The following is a 16,342-nucleotide window of genomic DNA, read 5'->3' on the forward strand; positions in this document are numbered from 1 at the left end:
AATCAAGAAAATCCTCATTAAATGTTTTCACACCTTTTAAATTCTTTTCAATTACCAGAAATGTATATTACTGGTATGTTGATTCACAAATAAATGTTTTTGGAAAAAAAGGAAAAAATATCTTCAAAACTCATTACCCTTGAATTAGAGGGGAAAAGAACATGCATGAAACAGCCGAGCATGTGATATACAATTGCCATAAACTGGGTACGAGGTCTAGTCAAGCGAGACATTTATTATAATATGACATCGAGTGAAATGTTATAAATCATCAATTCGTTAAAAACTTGAATCTTCATCGCAGTGAAGATACACACAGAGATATCCCAGAGGGACTTTGGCACCCATCCTGTAAGATATTTATTGATTTTATATAGATTAGTGGGGGGTTTTGTGTGATGGATTTAGACACGTCAACAGTAAACGCATTTTGTGGTAACTCTTGTTCAAAACTTCATACAGCTATTATTGACATTGTCCTTTCAAAAGTATTGTAAGTTATTTATTACCATAATGTGTTAAAATAGACCTAGAAAGGATTATTGATTTCTGGCAGCGATATTTTTCTACTGACCAAGCTGCTTGAAGCTCGAGATAAAATACATTTCATATGCAAAACCTGTTATTTACTTACTGAGATATTGCAATTACTAATTTTAACAGGTATATTCAAGATGTCTGCCAAGAGGCCATCTTTTTCCTCAATAAAGCTGAAAATGAATTTTAACTAAGAACCAAGCCCAAACAAGCCTAAGAAGGAACACTTGAGTACCTTTTGAGAAATAACAACAACAATTTAAAATTCAAAATAACTGCCTGTTGGCCATCATGTTTTTCTGATCAGCCTCAAAATATAACATGCACGACTTAGGGCCAAGGTCCTTCAGATGAAATTTGAAAAATATTTGTCAAGACTTCTCAAGATATAGAAATAATAATCCCAAACTGTAAAATTTCCAAATTTGATAAAGATCCATTCATCAATTTCAGAGAAATAGAGATAATGCGAAATGCTTATGGACGGATGCTGGTCCACAGATAAGGGGCGATTTGTATAGGCTGTATCTTCACATGTGATACAGGATTTAATTCCTCAATACATTTTATATTGACCAAGCTTTAAGCAGAACAGTATTTTCAATTCATTGCATTTAAAGTCACAGATTTTCTGTCCAGCTAAAGATTAAGTAACAACAGAATTAGTCATTGTTTTTGAACAACTTTGGTACTTACATCAATGTTTTTTAAAGCTTCACCACTGATAATATTTTTGTAAGCAAATTGTACCAGAAAATACATGTAGCTTAAAGTGGTAGAATCATGTTCAAGATAGTTGACAGCCTTTTTGTCAAGTGATATGTAATTTGAATCTGGCGTCAAGTAATTCCCCCTTTTTTGATGCAATATTTTTTTGTGTGATTGTAGTTCAAAAATGTGATTAATAGACGTTCTCTATATCTATTGGTATAGCACATTAATACATGTGTTGAAATATGCTTATAGATTTAATTTATAGTAATGAGCAGATCGGTTAAAACAACATTTCAGAATAACCTTCTATGTGATTGTTCTCGCACCTCAACACACTCACTAAAGGTCAGAATATCACATTTCTACATTCACATCTATGATCAGTAAAAGCTACATAATATACTTTCACCCTACACCATTCAGAAACATGTTTTGCGTAGTAAAATAGTTTTGCCCAGCATACACATTGATGTTTTAGAACACTTACTTTTTTAACCTTTACCTAGAACAAAATTAAATATTATTTTTTGATGTTCAACCCAAGATAAACTTGGAATATATATTACATATTTACATCTAGTACGTATCTCAAGTTCGACTGAAACTAACAATAAGAATATCACCTATAGCTATATACCTATTATTTGTTTGTAACCACTAAATGCGTCCACACCCAAGAATTCAGCTCTGATTTGATTTGAATCAGTAAAAATCATGCATTTCTGTTGATTGTTACATTTTTTTTCTATGAATCCCTCTTACATACACATTTAACCAAGGGGTCTATTGGCCTATATAGTACACCTGTTCCAGGGAGCAACACTCTTCCTTTATAAAACAATTATTCCCAGGTTCAAAAATGACTACAGATGCTGCAAAACAAATTTGGCCAAGATCTTTATTATTTTATTAATGGTTAAAGGGCAGGTATCTAAATTTTCATAATGAAAACCCAGGACAAAGTCCCCAGGGGTGAGGTCATACCCCTGAATTTTATATCTTTATGTCCAGGAAGCACTTATATGTTTTAGAGTGATTTTATTATTATAGATTAGAATCTCAACAGCTTCCATGTTATTACCAACAGACTAGGCCCCAGGGGGCTTAGCTGAATCATGGGCAAATCCTGGTAGCATTATTGTGTTTGTTTCTTCATGGCAACTATGAATGAAAGGGTTTATATATATGGTGTGAATCTTCATGGCATGAGGTTTAATTAATACTTTGAGTCATTGTTTGATAATTACTCCATCAGGAATGTCATTATACTACAACTATTAAAGGGAGTATGAGAAACTGTAATCACCTCATCACAGAACGAGCTGACCACAACATCAAAATCAGCGAACAGAATATACAGTCAACCATACATCAAAAAAATAGTCATACAAATGTACATTCAACTCAACATATTGATTAACTTGGTAAAACAAATTTAATGCTTTTATGAAATTAAAAGTATAATTGAAGAACTAAATTAAATACAAAAGATAAATATAAGTTTGTCTGATTAATTGTCATGTTTTTATCTTACAAATGAACTAAATGAAAACATGACATAAAATAATGCTACAGAATTGTAAACAATATTCCTGGGCTGCAAAGAACATCTGTTCTACATATGTTCTGGGTGGTTCTTCAGACAATCCATGAACTTGCTCACATGAAGGTTACCTTTACAGATGTTGTGGATGGCTGTGAATAGGGGGAACCTGGAATAGAGAGAATAACAAGCTAACACTACAACTAACTTTACAGATGTTGTGGATGGCTGTTAATAGAGGGAACCTGGAATACAGAGAATAACAAGCTAACACTACAACTAACTTTACAGATATTGTGGATGGCTGTAAAAAGGGGAAACCTGGAATACAGAGAATAATAAGCTAACACTACAACTAACTTTACAGATGTTGTGGATGGCTGTAAATAGGGGGAACCTCGAATACAGAGAATAACAAGCTAACACTACAACTAACTTTACAGATATTGTGGATGGCTGTAAAAAGGGGGAACCTGGAATACAGAGAACAAGCAAATTCGTGGAATTTATATCCCCCGCTTGCAGGACATATTGTAGGTTAACATTATTGAGGTTAGGTTTAAACATGCTAGTATCGTGCTGTTGAGACATAATGCATAACTTGAAACTTGAACTTGAAAAGCCGTATACCTCATCGATTATCTGTTAATTATGCACAAATCACATCGGTTGGCAAACTTAGCATGAGTTGGATGTGCATACGGAATTTGGTTGAAACATCTGAACAATATCTACAGCAATTATTACACGAAAACCAAAGGGTGCCCGAGATGGGTGGAAAGACAGACGAACACAAACATTGTGTCAACCTTTATGCGTTGAACCCTGTTACTAAGTTTGAAGACAATCAGATAATATTTGTGAGAGTAAATGAACAGAAACGGAAGATAATGACGTTTTTCGTTATTCAAGGGGCCATAACTCCGCCAAATAAATCCCACTGAAAGTGGTTATCGAACTTGGGCGAGCCCTTAAGGCATTTAACCCTGTGACTAAATTTGAAGAAAATCGGTTAACATTTGTTGTAGTTATTGCACGGAAAAGAAGCGTGACAGACAGACGGACAAACCCAAATTAATATCCCCCGTTTCGGTGAAAGCGGGGGATAATAACAAGCTAACACTACAACAAACTTTACTGCATGTTATTTTAGTAAGGTAGATGTCCAATGCTACTCCCTTTTGAGACCTTTAGAAGTAGTGGTCAATATTTTAAGATATTTGTGACACTGACAATGGGTTAAGGTTATTCATTTCTTTACAGCTAGCCTTCCATCCCAGTTTTATTGGGACTCCAATTGCTTTCTTGTGTAGATTTTGGTGGTCAACTCCTTCAGTGACCCATTCTTATTCAACAAACTACACAATTTGGATGCAAGAACTGTAACTCATTGTATATCAAAGAAACTGGGAGGTGATTTTGGGTCAGACTTGGTGAACATACAGACAATACAGAAACCCAAGAGAGAAAGAAATAATTCATCTGATCAGAAAGGAGGCAATCAGAATGCGACATCAATAAATTAGTGATCACAGACCATGTAATACAGCATAATCATGTTATTTACTGGGATAACTCCAAAGTGTTGGACAAAGACAGCAATCTGTTCAAGCAGCAGATGAAGGAAGTCATCTGAATTTGCCACAGCGGGCCAGTCTTGAATCGTGATGAAGGGGCTCACAGACTTTTGCACAACTATGACCAGGTATTAAACAAAGCATGGCTGAATCAACTTGTTGATTTGATTGTCATTTTGTATATGTATAACAACTAAGTGTACAAACATATCGTACAACTTTGTGTACATATGCTTCACAAGTCATTTGTTTGGTGAAGGTGACATGAGTACTTATTGTACCACTCGTCAAAATGTAACATCACTGGTTGTGAACATTTATAACATCTAAATGAACTTTTATACCAACTTGAAGAAAATATTTAAAATAAATGAGCAATATATCACAACTATATTTGTAGCTTTTTTGTTTGTTTCATACAAATATTTTTATAAATCTTAGCTCAAAACTGCATCTAAAGGGTTGACTCACTAAGTCTTGAGTGGCTGCATGCGTTTGATGATCACATAATGTTCTGGCCGTGAACAATTCTTGTTTTAGATAGTAACAGTAAGTTGGCCATGGAACCTTCACCAATAAATACAAACTCATGCAAGGTGTTCTCAAACTTCCAGTTCATATAAAATTTAATCAGAGTTTAACCAAAATTGTTTAAATATAAACCTGCTTGGGTGTTGAATCTGGACAGATCTGGAATGGGCTGGGGACATGGGTAACAACACACCCTATACCCTATAAAAGTGTGACAGCATACAATATATTAAGGGCATATAGATTTAGAAAGGTTTACATAGTAGGGCCTCCTTAACGTTTTTTTGATGAAAATAATTGATAATCTCATACCTTTGTTCCATGTCCTTTGCCTTTAGCATGTAATTGACTTCATATGCTGTTGGAGGACCCTGTAATTTTTGACCATTCAACATTTCAGCCTCCAGTTCTTCTATACTCTAAAACAGAAACAGAAGGCCCATCAGCCCAACAGTTTTAATACAGCTGTTATTTGTTGTGATGTGACAATTAAGCAACATAGTACCAATTAGGCAACATAGTACCAATTAAGCAACAAAGTACCAATTAAGCAACATAGTACCAATTAAGCAACATAGTACCAATTAAGTAACATAGTACCAATTAAGCAACAGAGTACCAATTAAGCAACATAGTACCAGTTGTGTGTGTGGGGGGGGTATAGTTGACCAAGGGGTAATGCAAGTCCCAACTTTGTTTAGACTTTTCCATCCATAAAGAGTATTTAATTCTAGCAAATTTTGGTCTGAAGAAGACTTCTGAAATTTTCCTCAACTCCCTCTGGACCTGTCTTTCAGGGCCAAGGGGTTGGGTCAGGGTCTGAATTATAATTATATGTACCATCAAAATGCAATCCTATGATAACACAGCATCACAAATAATACAAATCTCCTTGCTTGCGTTTGGTTAGAGATCATACATCCAACAGAACCTTGATATGTCTCGCGCTAGTAACTTCATCCTCCAATAATTTACTGTATATTCTTTCCTTGAGCACCCAGACATGAAATCCAGTTAAATTTTGCAGACCATTACCATCATATAATGCATGACAATAGGTTCTGCCAGGTTAAAAATACCTTTCCAGTTTTAGCATAGGCTTCAGCAACCCTTCGGTTCCTACCGCCATAACAGGTGGTGACAAGGTCAGCAACTCCACAGCTTTCAAGGAACGTTCCTTGTTGGGATTCTGTGACAGATTCACAAATAATTCTTGTTATTTAACATAGCTTGTATCTTTAATGCTGGTCATTCTCTTTACGAGTCATCCCCACTTCACCTATTGGACCAAACTCTTAATTCCTAGTGATGAAATGACTTCTTTTACATAACATTGCATATTCTTGTCTTGGGGATCATGATACTAAATTTCGACAAGAAGATGCTGGATGAATATAACCAAGTAACAATGTAGTATATTATACAATTGTGAATCAGCACTATATTTCATGTTGCTATATTGATGGTGCAGTCATGAATATTTTTTTAATGCTGCAAAATGATGACCCAAGCAACACTTCAATTGACAACATTTAATTTCTTAAAAGTATAATCCAGGTATATCACTTAGCTATAGTTCAATCCCTGATAACCCCATACAGGGATTGACCATTGCTTCTAAACCAAATTACTGAAGCATATATGTTGGTCAATCTCAGCGTCTGCAATAAAAATTTAGTAGAGAAGCACTTGCTTTATCATTGATCTAGTATGATCCATGTAGCACTTAAAGTTAACCAGATAATAACAAAATAACTCCTCCTAAGCTGATACATAGATACGACCATTTCCTAACTAAGCCACTTATGTAGATCAAATTCAGCATCCACAATGCAAATTTAGCAGAGCAACCCTTACAGCTGCATCACTGATGCAAGCATAACCCGATAAGCTTTTGAAGTTACCCAGATAGGGTTGAACAAATTCTTCCTTACCTTATATAATACATGGAGGTACAGGTAATAGATGTAGGTAATATTCAGCACCAAAAATAAATATTTAGTTGAGCAGCACTGACTGTGTCAACGATACGAGTATCATCTATGTACATGTAGCTCTTATAGTTATCCAGATATGGATGAAAAAATATTTCTTAACGAGCTACATGATCAGATGGTAAGATGGAGGTAAGGACCCTGTTTCTGTACCTACTACTAACCACGTTTAGTGGTCAATAATAAAATCTTTCAAGACATTCTTGAGAAGATGCCTTTAAATCATATATTTCCACTTTAAACATTTATTTCTGTTCCCCCTATTGAGTCCCGCCCCTCCTTCCCAAAGGGGGTAACACCCATCATTAATGCAATATTGAGTCCCCTTTGCCCATACATACCCTGGACCGAATTTGGTTAAGATGTCCCTCCAATCATACAGAAAGCGAAAAGATTTCAAAGATTTAACTCAAGTTCTCCTATTGAGTCTCGGCCCTCTGACCCCAGGGGGGCCACGCCCTCTGCTCATACTAATTGAGTCTCTTTTGCCCAGGGATGCTCAAGACAGAATTTAGTCACAATCCACTGAGCCATTCAGGACTTGTAAGGAAAAGTTGACGGATGGAAGTCTCGCCATGGCATAAGCTAAAAATTGAATTCTTTCTTCTCTAAGAACTTTAATCAAACACATATGAGAGGTATGATACCTGGATAGAAAATTTCACAGAATTTGACCATCTCCATCAGTCCAAGCCTGATGACTGCTGCCTTTGTGTTGTCCCCATATCCCAAACCATCAGCAAAGCCTGCACCGACTGCCACAATATTCTACAACACAACAATTTGTCTGCCAATAACAATACATGGTGGCCATCATGGATAATATTTCACCTGTTAAAATCTATGAGGTTTATTCAGAATATCAGAGGAACTTAATGAAGAAGAAATTAATTAGCTCAAAAGAATTTGAGTTATAGATCATAACTTTTCAATATATCAAAAGTTTGATAGTTATATTGGATTAGCAATCCATGAAAACATACTTGTTACAAATCAAAATATCTGAAATACTATAGTAAATTGTGAAAATTCACCAACATATGACTATATTTGTGGAGAGTTACTTTGATAGGGAGACTAATGACACAATTACACTGTTTAATCAAAATGTATTTCTGAGGTAGAAGTGGTAGGGGAATGAAAAGCATCCAGGGTTGAGGAGTTATTGGGAGATTTGGTGTTGACTACACCATAGCTGTGAATGATTACATCTATCTCCCAAAATATAATTGATGCCAGTGGTTGAAAACTTTTTTATTAAATTTTCCTGGCTCAGGAGTGGTATATTGCATGCAGGTAACTTGACAGACTGAGGGAAGATGGATGTCAAACCCTGGCATAGAGCTAAAAAGGTAGACTGAAGCTAGGTGAGCTAACACACTATAAAACCAAGTTTTAATTGTACATATAAACAACACTCACCTTTAAAGCCCCACACACTTCTACTGTTGTCTCATCGTCACAGACCACAATCCTGAAGTAGTCTGCCTGGAACATGTCCTTAAGGATGGCACCATACTCTGGGTGCTTGCAGCCTGGACAAAATAAAGGTTTGACATTATGCTAAATAGAAACCAAGGACCAACAATGCATTTTTCGTTTGGGCTGTTACCCTTTTTTGACCAATTCAATCCTAATATTTCATTTTTTCCCTTAATGAGGAGTAAATAGATATTTAGCAATCATTCCAAGTCAAATCCTCCAATCTCTGCCTCCACTTTTGATAACCATGCATCATTGGCTATTTTCTGACAATCTTTTTTCCTTTTAATCTGTATGCTTAAAATAAACTGTACATGTTTTTCTAATATTGAGAATTTTACACTGATCGGCTAGTAAACGCTGATGCTTTGTTATTAGATCATACAATTTAGTGTATGATGAAAGAATGGAGTGAGTGATTTTAATTAGATGGGATACAAAGGTGTTCAGTTTTTACACAATAATAGTAGTATGATGATGGTCATGGTCAATCACATCATTCTAATACAACAAACCAATACCGCTGGCCTAGCTGCACCTCTTCACCTGATTTTAGCTGTAACATGTATTTTGTTTTGTTTCATGGCTGCAAATCTACACAATGTTTGATCCTGTTTGATTTTGTTGCTGTAAGAATAGGTTAAATATTTACTGTACTTATTATTCTTATGGAAACTAGCTACCGATGTATAGGGATCAAACAACCACTCTTAGAGATGCCAAAAGCATGTAACCTTGCATGTTATTTTAATGTAAAACAAAAGGTTCAAGAAGTGCAAGAGCTTAGGATATATACATACTGAATGGTATGAACATCGTATTTACACCAGTCACTGGTAGGGTTTTAAAAATTCACTCATTTTCCCGCTATGTATCCCACCCCTCTGTACCCAGTGGGGGGCATATTTGCTGTTTATTTAATGTTCAGTCCAATATAATCTTGACCCAACCATGCTCAAGACCAAATTCAGTCAAATACTTTCAGCCATTCTTGACTAGTACAGTGTTAAAGAATTAAAAGTTGATGCCAGACGACAGGCATGGCGCCATGGCCCTTTGGATCAAATGGCTTGAAATTGGTTTATCTTATTCAATGTACCTATTGTGGCCTCGCAGTAGTTCTCCTTAGCAACCTCATTTGCAATGTTAGCACCCATCAAGGCAGCACACGGTATATTCAAAAGGTCCCTGATGACAGATGAGATCAGGAGGATACCACCCCCATCCTTCACTTCAAAACCCTGTAAAACATACAGATTGTAACTATCAGTACACTCTCCCGACAGGAAAGCCCTTAATACAAGTCATAAACCAGCAGCAAGTACATATCATAATAGACCCATTCAAACCAGTAGATGATGTGATACCTGTTCATTTTCATAGAAATTCATATATATTACTGAATATTGATGAGTACTGTATACCATTGGTGCCTGCATACAATTTGAGCCTTGTTACTGTATCATATCAACTATATGAACGTTTAAACCCTGAAGCACTGCATGATGTTTCAATGCATTCTTTTAGTGTCGAATCAGATGTCATGGAACACTGAGAAAGGAAAATCCAGAGGCAATTTTTTCTAAGCTCTGCTTACAATAATGTTAAATGATAAGGATTTCATCAAAGGTAAACACTTTAGTACACCGACATTCCAAAATTGCTATACAATGCCATGCTCACATCTAAACACCTAATATGTAATGTTCATGTGAACGAATCGTTCCATTTATTGATAACCAGATTGTATGAGAACAAGCTGCCTACAGGTGTGGGGTCAATATGTAGGAGTGATAACATTTCTCATTCTTATCTAATTCTACCATTCAATCAATACTCACACATTGCATGACCTGAACTTTTTGTTTAAATTCATATCTTTCACGTCTATAGCCGTGTAATGGAAACATATCAACTTGTGATCCTGATAGACCACAACATCTACATGCAGGTGTCCTGTAGGTCATTTATACAGGAGGTCCAGAAGACTTGTATCACTGATACTTGGATATTTAGGCAATCAGGACAAAATATTCTAATTCAAAGTAGTTGTAAATATTTCCCCATTTCAGGCTCCGTCTCTTTTAAGTTAACATTGCCAAAGAGTTCTAATATTGAGGCTTATATAGGGTATTCTAATTCTATTTCCTAGGATTTAGGGATTACAATTTTGGACTGTCACATAAAAGAACGTAAAGAATAGCAGAGTCTGTTACCGACAGTATCTTCTGTTTTATTTGTTCGATATACCTTAATAAGAGAGACAGCAATGGCATCCTTTTTGACATTTCCCTTCAGCTGGTTGCACACTCCCTTGACGAACTGATGCGGCAGGACAAAAATGAAGATATCTGCTCCTTCACCAGTTTCTTTGACACCTGGTACAGCAAGCTGGAGATACGAAATCAAGAATATTACATCATCGCAGTATCAGTACTCAGTCATAAAGTCATGGTTACAGTATCAGAACACAGTCATAAAGTCATGGTTACAGTATCAGTACTCAGTCATTAAGTCATGGTTACAGTATCAGTACTCAGTCATAAAGTCATGGTTACAGTATCAGTACTCAGTCATAAAGTCATGGTTACAGTATCAGTACTCAGTCCTAAAGTCATGGTTACAGTATCAGTACTCAGTCATAAAGTCATTGTTACAGTATCAGTACTCAGTCCTAAAGTTATGGTTACAGTATTAGTACTCAGTCATAAAGTCATGATTACAGTATCAGTACTCAGTCATAAATTCATGGTTACAGTATAAGAACTCAGTCATAAAGTCAGGAGGACAGGAGCAGTACGCAGGCAGAAAGTCATTGTGACAGTATCAGTACTCCGTCATGATTACAGTATCAGAACTCAGTCATAAAGTCATGCTTACAGTATCAGTACTCAGTCATAAAGTCATTGTTACAGTATCAGTACTCAGTGATAAAGTCATGGTTACAGTATCAGTACTCAGTCATGATTACAGTATCAGTACTCAGTCATAAAGTCATGGTTACAGTATCTGTACTCAGTCATAAAGTCATGGTTACAGGACCAGTACTCAGTCATAAAGTCATTGTTACAGTATGATGTATCAGTTCTCAGTCATAAAGTCATGATTACAGAATCAGTACTCAGTCATAAAGTCATGCTTACAGTATCAGTACTCAGTCATAACGTCATTGTTACAGTATGATGTATCAGTACTCTGTCATAAAGTCATGATTACAGTATCAGTGCTCAGTCATAAAGTCATGGTTACAGTATCTGTACTCAGTCATAAAGTCATGGTTACAATATTAGTACTCAGTCATAAAGTCATGATTACGGTATCAGTACTCAGTCATAAAGTCATGCTTACAGTATCAGTACTCAGTCATAACGTCATTGTTACAGTATGATGTATCAGTTCTCAGTCATAAAGTCATGATTACAGTATCAGTACTCAGTGATAAAGTCATGATTACAGTATCAGTACTCAGTCATAAAGTCATTGTTACAGTATGATGTATCAGTACTCAGTCATAAAGTCATGATTACAGTATCAGTACTCAGTCATAAAGTCATTGTTACAGTATCAGTACTCAGTCATAAAGTCATTGTTACAGTATCAGTACTCAGTCATAAAGTCATTGTTTCAGTATCAGTGAAAACTGGAACAGTTGGGTCAGCAAAGCCACTGTAGGATAAACAGTGCATAGGGTGTAGTACTAAACCAAATGACTTAGTTTTTTTCAGTAGGTAGGTTTTTTTTAAAGACGAAAAACTTTTCAGTGAAATTTTTAAAAAGAAGTTTGAGTAGGTGTACCACTAGTAGTGAATCAGTCAGGAAACTGTAAAAAAACACATTTTTTAAGGATGGCCCTTATGTAAATGAGAGCAACATAGTAATTTATATTTGTAAAGGAAGTACAGAATGACTACAACAGGAATATGAATATTGGTGGTTCACTGCTTGCTGGACAGCAATATCAAAACTCCCCCTTATTAATCAAGTACAGTAAAGGAAATTATATAGTACAGAGTACAATCGGAAGTAAAAGTTTGGAAGGTAATATTTCAATCAGCCAAAGCAGCGGGAACTCAGGATTGATGAATGACTTCAGTAACTTTTGACAATTACTGATATATAGCAAAGAATGTCAGGGCAGGTTTCTTCCCTTCTGATGGCTTTTGTCACTAATATGTCAGTGTGTCTTGTCAGGAAGGTGTGTTGGAAACTGTCAAGGTGACATACCAGCACTTCCATTACACTGCACTGACCTCCAATTGTGGTATTTTAAACCTAGGACATGTATATTTAAACATTTGTTGACTACGTTTGTGACAATTCTAGATTATTGTGAACATTGCTGTTTTACATGCATTTAAATTAACTTTAACAAAAGGGAAGGGGGAGGGGAGACACAACCAAACTTCCAAATTATATAGGTTTAAATTCTTTCTTATAAGGTTTATCTCTATTTTCCCTAATGCGTCTGCCCTCCTTCTCCCGGGCCAAACCCTCTGTTTATACCACATAAGTCCCTTAGCCAAAAGATGCTTCAGATAATGAGATTTTGATGGATAAAAGGTAATTAAAACTGTTCAGGACTAATAGCATTTCAAAGAAAAAAGTTCACAATAAAACTCACTAACTCGTCAGGCTATTGATGTAGGAGATTCTGGTAGCCCGACATGTATTTTTATCAGCCACGGGCTATCAGGCTAGCAATAGTGTTGAACCCTGCTATCAGGCCCTGTCCTTTGGGCTGAATCCTCCATTATTTACACCATTTAGTCCCCTTTGCGCAATTATGATTCAGAACAAATTAAATCAAAACTGTTCAGGACTATTAGCATTTCAAAGAAAAAAGTTGATGGATGGATGACTTATAGAAGATGAACAGATGACAGATGGAGGAATGAACAATGCTCTAGATTGTCCACAGGCTCTTTGCACCAGGTGAGCTAAAAGCTGTCAAAACTGTTTGGTTAAATTATCACTATCAACTCACCACATTTGTTGGTAATTTATGTCCTGGAAGATACTTGACATTTTCATGATCCTGGTTGATGATTTCAGTAAGTTTCCTATCTTTTACCATTTCCTCAAACACCCACATACGAACTTCAGTGTCAAATTTGTCTGGCATTGCCAGCGCATTGTTTCCAACTATCTTGGCTATTGCTGAACCCCTGCAAGTATAAGGAGAAACTTCAATGAAATCCAGATGAGGGATAATTATTTGCATAGAATTTAGAAGATATCAGTTATGAATTTTAAATGAAATGTTGAAACACAAATTCCATTTTACACGAGAGTTACATGAATGTGTTTTTTAAAGGCAGGTAATACGACAGCCTTGAATTTGCATAGTGATTTATGTGTTTTCTTCGTGAAGATTACATCTGCACAGGAGGACATTTTTTCTACTCCTACTTTCAGTAGGTTTTATTTGGTTTAGCTTCCTTTTTAAGGAGGCTCCACCCTTTCGCAATTAGCCAGCAGAATTCAATGAAAGTTTCACATAATGGTTATGTCACTATGTAGAGATGATTTTATGAAAATCTAAGCATTCCAATAAACTGGGGATTTTTTTGTAAAAAATACAGAAATATTGAATTTTTGTCAAAGTCAACACTTTTACTTTTTTTGAGCGTGTGGCATTGTTCAAAACTATAACAACAATAAAATAACGAAAAGAAACATTGCTAATCAACCCTACAAATATTTTATTTATCATAAAATATCTACAACATGTTACGAAAAGCTTTTTATTGAAATTGTATGGATAACAGTTACTAAATACAAGCTAAAAGCAAACAGGACACATAGTTTCATACAAAAAGACTGAAAAATTGAACCAAATGCACACAAAGTCTTTATAATTAATTTATTTTACATTTTACAATAATTTTGATCCTGATGAGAGTTGTCTACCTTGAAAAAAACGGAACTTTTTGCAGAGTGATAGAATTTATGCAATGACACTTATTTTCTTTACTATACCAAAAAACGACGGAAGTAATTTAAATTACTAGATTTAATTGTCAATTTACTGTTCTTTTATGGAACAAAATTACTCTCAATCATGTACACTTTGGACATCATTCCATAGCCTGCTTACGCATGGTATATTAACATGTCAGGTACATATGTAACCATAGGCTATCGCATGGTATGCCGTTATTACGTGCACGCACATGCGCTTGCATTTTATAGGGATCTTGATATTTTACAAACCACTTTTTAACAAAGTTTTTGTAATTGCATTTGTGAACCGATTTATCTGACAGAGCGTAACTCGCTCGACAACAAAAGTTGTAGCGACCAAGAGCTTGTGAACTACTGTTAGCATGTGATACGTACAGGTGAGGTCAGTAAACAAAACACATCATTCTGCATTCCATGCGCCTCATATACGACCTTCTTGGAAGTCGTCTGATCATATGTCAGTGTTTGCCCGTGAGTTAATTAATGTCTTTGTATCATAAGCTTTATTTCTGAAGTACGTGTGATTACACATTTCCAAGTTAAGTCTCGATATCGGGTGTTGACATATCATCGTCATGCACGTGTACTATTGTTTACCCTGTGTTACTATAATTTACACCACAGTAATGGATTGCCCGATACGCAATACGGAAATGACGACACGAAAAATACGAAAAGAAAAACATGTGTATTACGAACGGTGGAAACTCCTTTACAGCTAAGATCATTGAAGGACATGCCTCCATGTGTGTAATGTATGAATGTGGGCTGGAGGCGGTATACTATATTATTGGTGTATTTGCCTTCTCACAATAGCGCAGATCTGAAGCCGACTAAAACCATGATGAAGGCACAAGAGCAGTCATATTGTAATGACATTGAGCTAATCAGTTCTGCAGGTTTTGGATAACCAATTTATGAGTTACATCATAGCAGATATTTGTTGTCAGCACCTCAAAAGTTTCCAACACCAAATGGTGTCAGTGAATTTCCACATTTTCATATACCGATAGTAGTGCGTTCTGGCCCCACACCAGACATCTATAAAACTGTCAAAATATTTAAGTCTTGTGTCAGGGCCAGAGGAAACTCAGACTAATTATAAATGATCGCAAGACAGGGAAATGAAATATCACGTTTCCCTCTGTAGAAAAAATGAGAAAGAAGCATCACAACTAAATTTCCTTTGACTGAAGCAGATAAAAGTGGTGCACAAGTCTGGTCGTCTTTATTTTTGTGTAATTATTCTACTTTGGGACCTATCTAATAAAGGTAAATATTTGAATGCAAACACTCTATGTTTCCCCTTAATTATGTTTCATCTCAACAAGGATCATGTTTCCCCCCACAACAATGGCAATAAAAACATATCTGGTTTCTTTTAAGTATGTACTTAACTGTCACAAGTCTGACATCTGACAGTGACTGTGCTCCATTAACTTAAAGATATTCTAGTTGTCATCTTCACTGACCCTAAACATTGTAGGCCAGAACAAAACAACGAGATATATACGGTTGACATTTGTTATCTGTTTAAAAAACCCCACTATATGTAGGTTACAGGCTACAGTACGTGTACATGCTAGTCTGCTGCAGTACAGTACAGTAGCCGTCGAAATATACGAACAAGGTTATATTAGCCTATGGAGTCGCAACCATAGCTAAGCAAGTTAAGACCTTTTTACACGAACAATGTGTCTGTTGTGTGTGCTATACAATATACTTACCAATTGCCTGATCCAATAATACATATCTTCTTTTTAGCGGATGCCATCTCCAACTCTGATACTCGGGATTTGTTCTTGAAAGTTTCGTCTGCCTGAAGTTTCACCGGTTGCACCTTACCGATGTAAGCGCAAATCTGATTGGTTGTTTAGGCAATTGTAGGGCAGCTGTGAAATTTGCCATGAACGCCACAGTTGCGTATCTTATCGGCAATATAATGAACACGATTTCATTACGCTCCATATTTTATCCTTTCTACTCATTTTCCTTTCTTT

At 35.9% G+C, this 16,342-nt stretch overlaps 1 protein-coding gene across 1 annotated transcript; it reads right to left on the reverse strand.

Moving 5' to 3' along the window:
* Window positions 1-394: 394 nt before the first annotated feature.
* On the reverse strand, window positions 395-16,207 carry LOC110460338 (glycerol-3-phosphate dehydrogenase [NAD(+)], cytoplasmic-like). Its single transcript, XM_021513188.1, has 9 exons — window positions 16,070-16,207; window positions 13,363-13,543; window positions 10,629-10,769; window positions 9,478-9,619; window positions 8,319-8,431; window positions 7,544-7,664; window positions 5,982-6,091; window positions 5,215-5,321; window positions 395-2,963 (listed from the first exon to the last, which is right to left on the reverse strand). The coding sequence occupies exons 1-9, from the start codon at window positions 16,114-16,116 to the stop codon at window positions 2,867-2,869; spliced, it is 1,059 nt and encodes a 352-aa protein (XP_021368863.1). The 5' UTR covers window positions 16,117-16,207; the 3' UTR covers window positions 395-2,866.
* Window positions 16,208-16,342: the final 135 nt, after the last annotated feature.

The sequence above is a fragment of the Mizuhopecten yessoensis genome, unplaced genomic scaffold (assembly GCF_002113885.1).
Source record: "Mizuhopecten yessoensis strain PY_sf001 unplaced genomic scaffold, ASM211388v2 scaffold10359, whole genome shotgun sequence".
Taxonomy (NCBI): domain Eukaryota; kingdom Metazoa; phylum Mollusca; class Bivalvia; order Pectinida; family Pectinidae; genus Mizuhopecten; species Mizuhopecten yessoensis.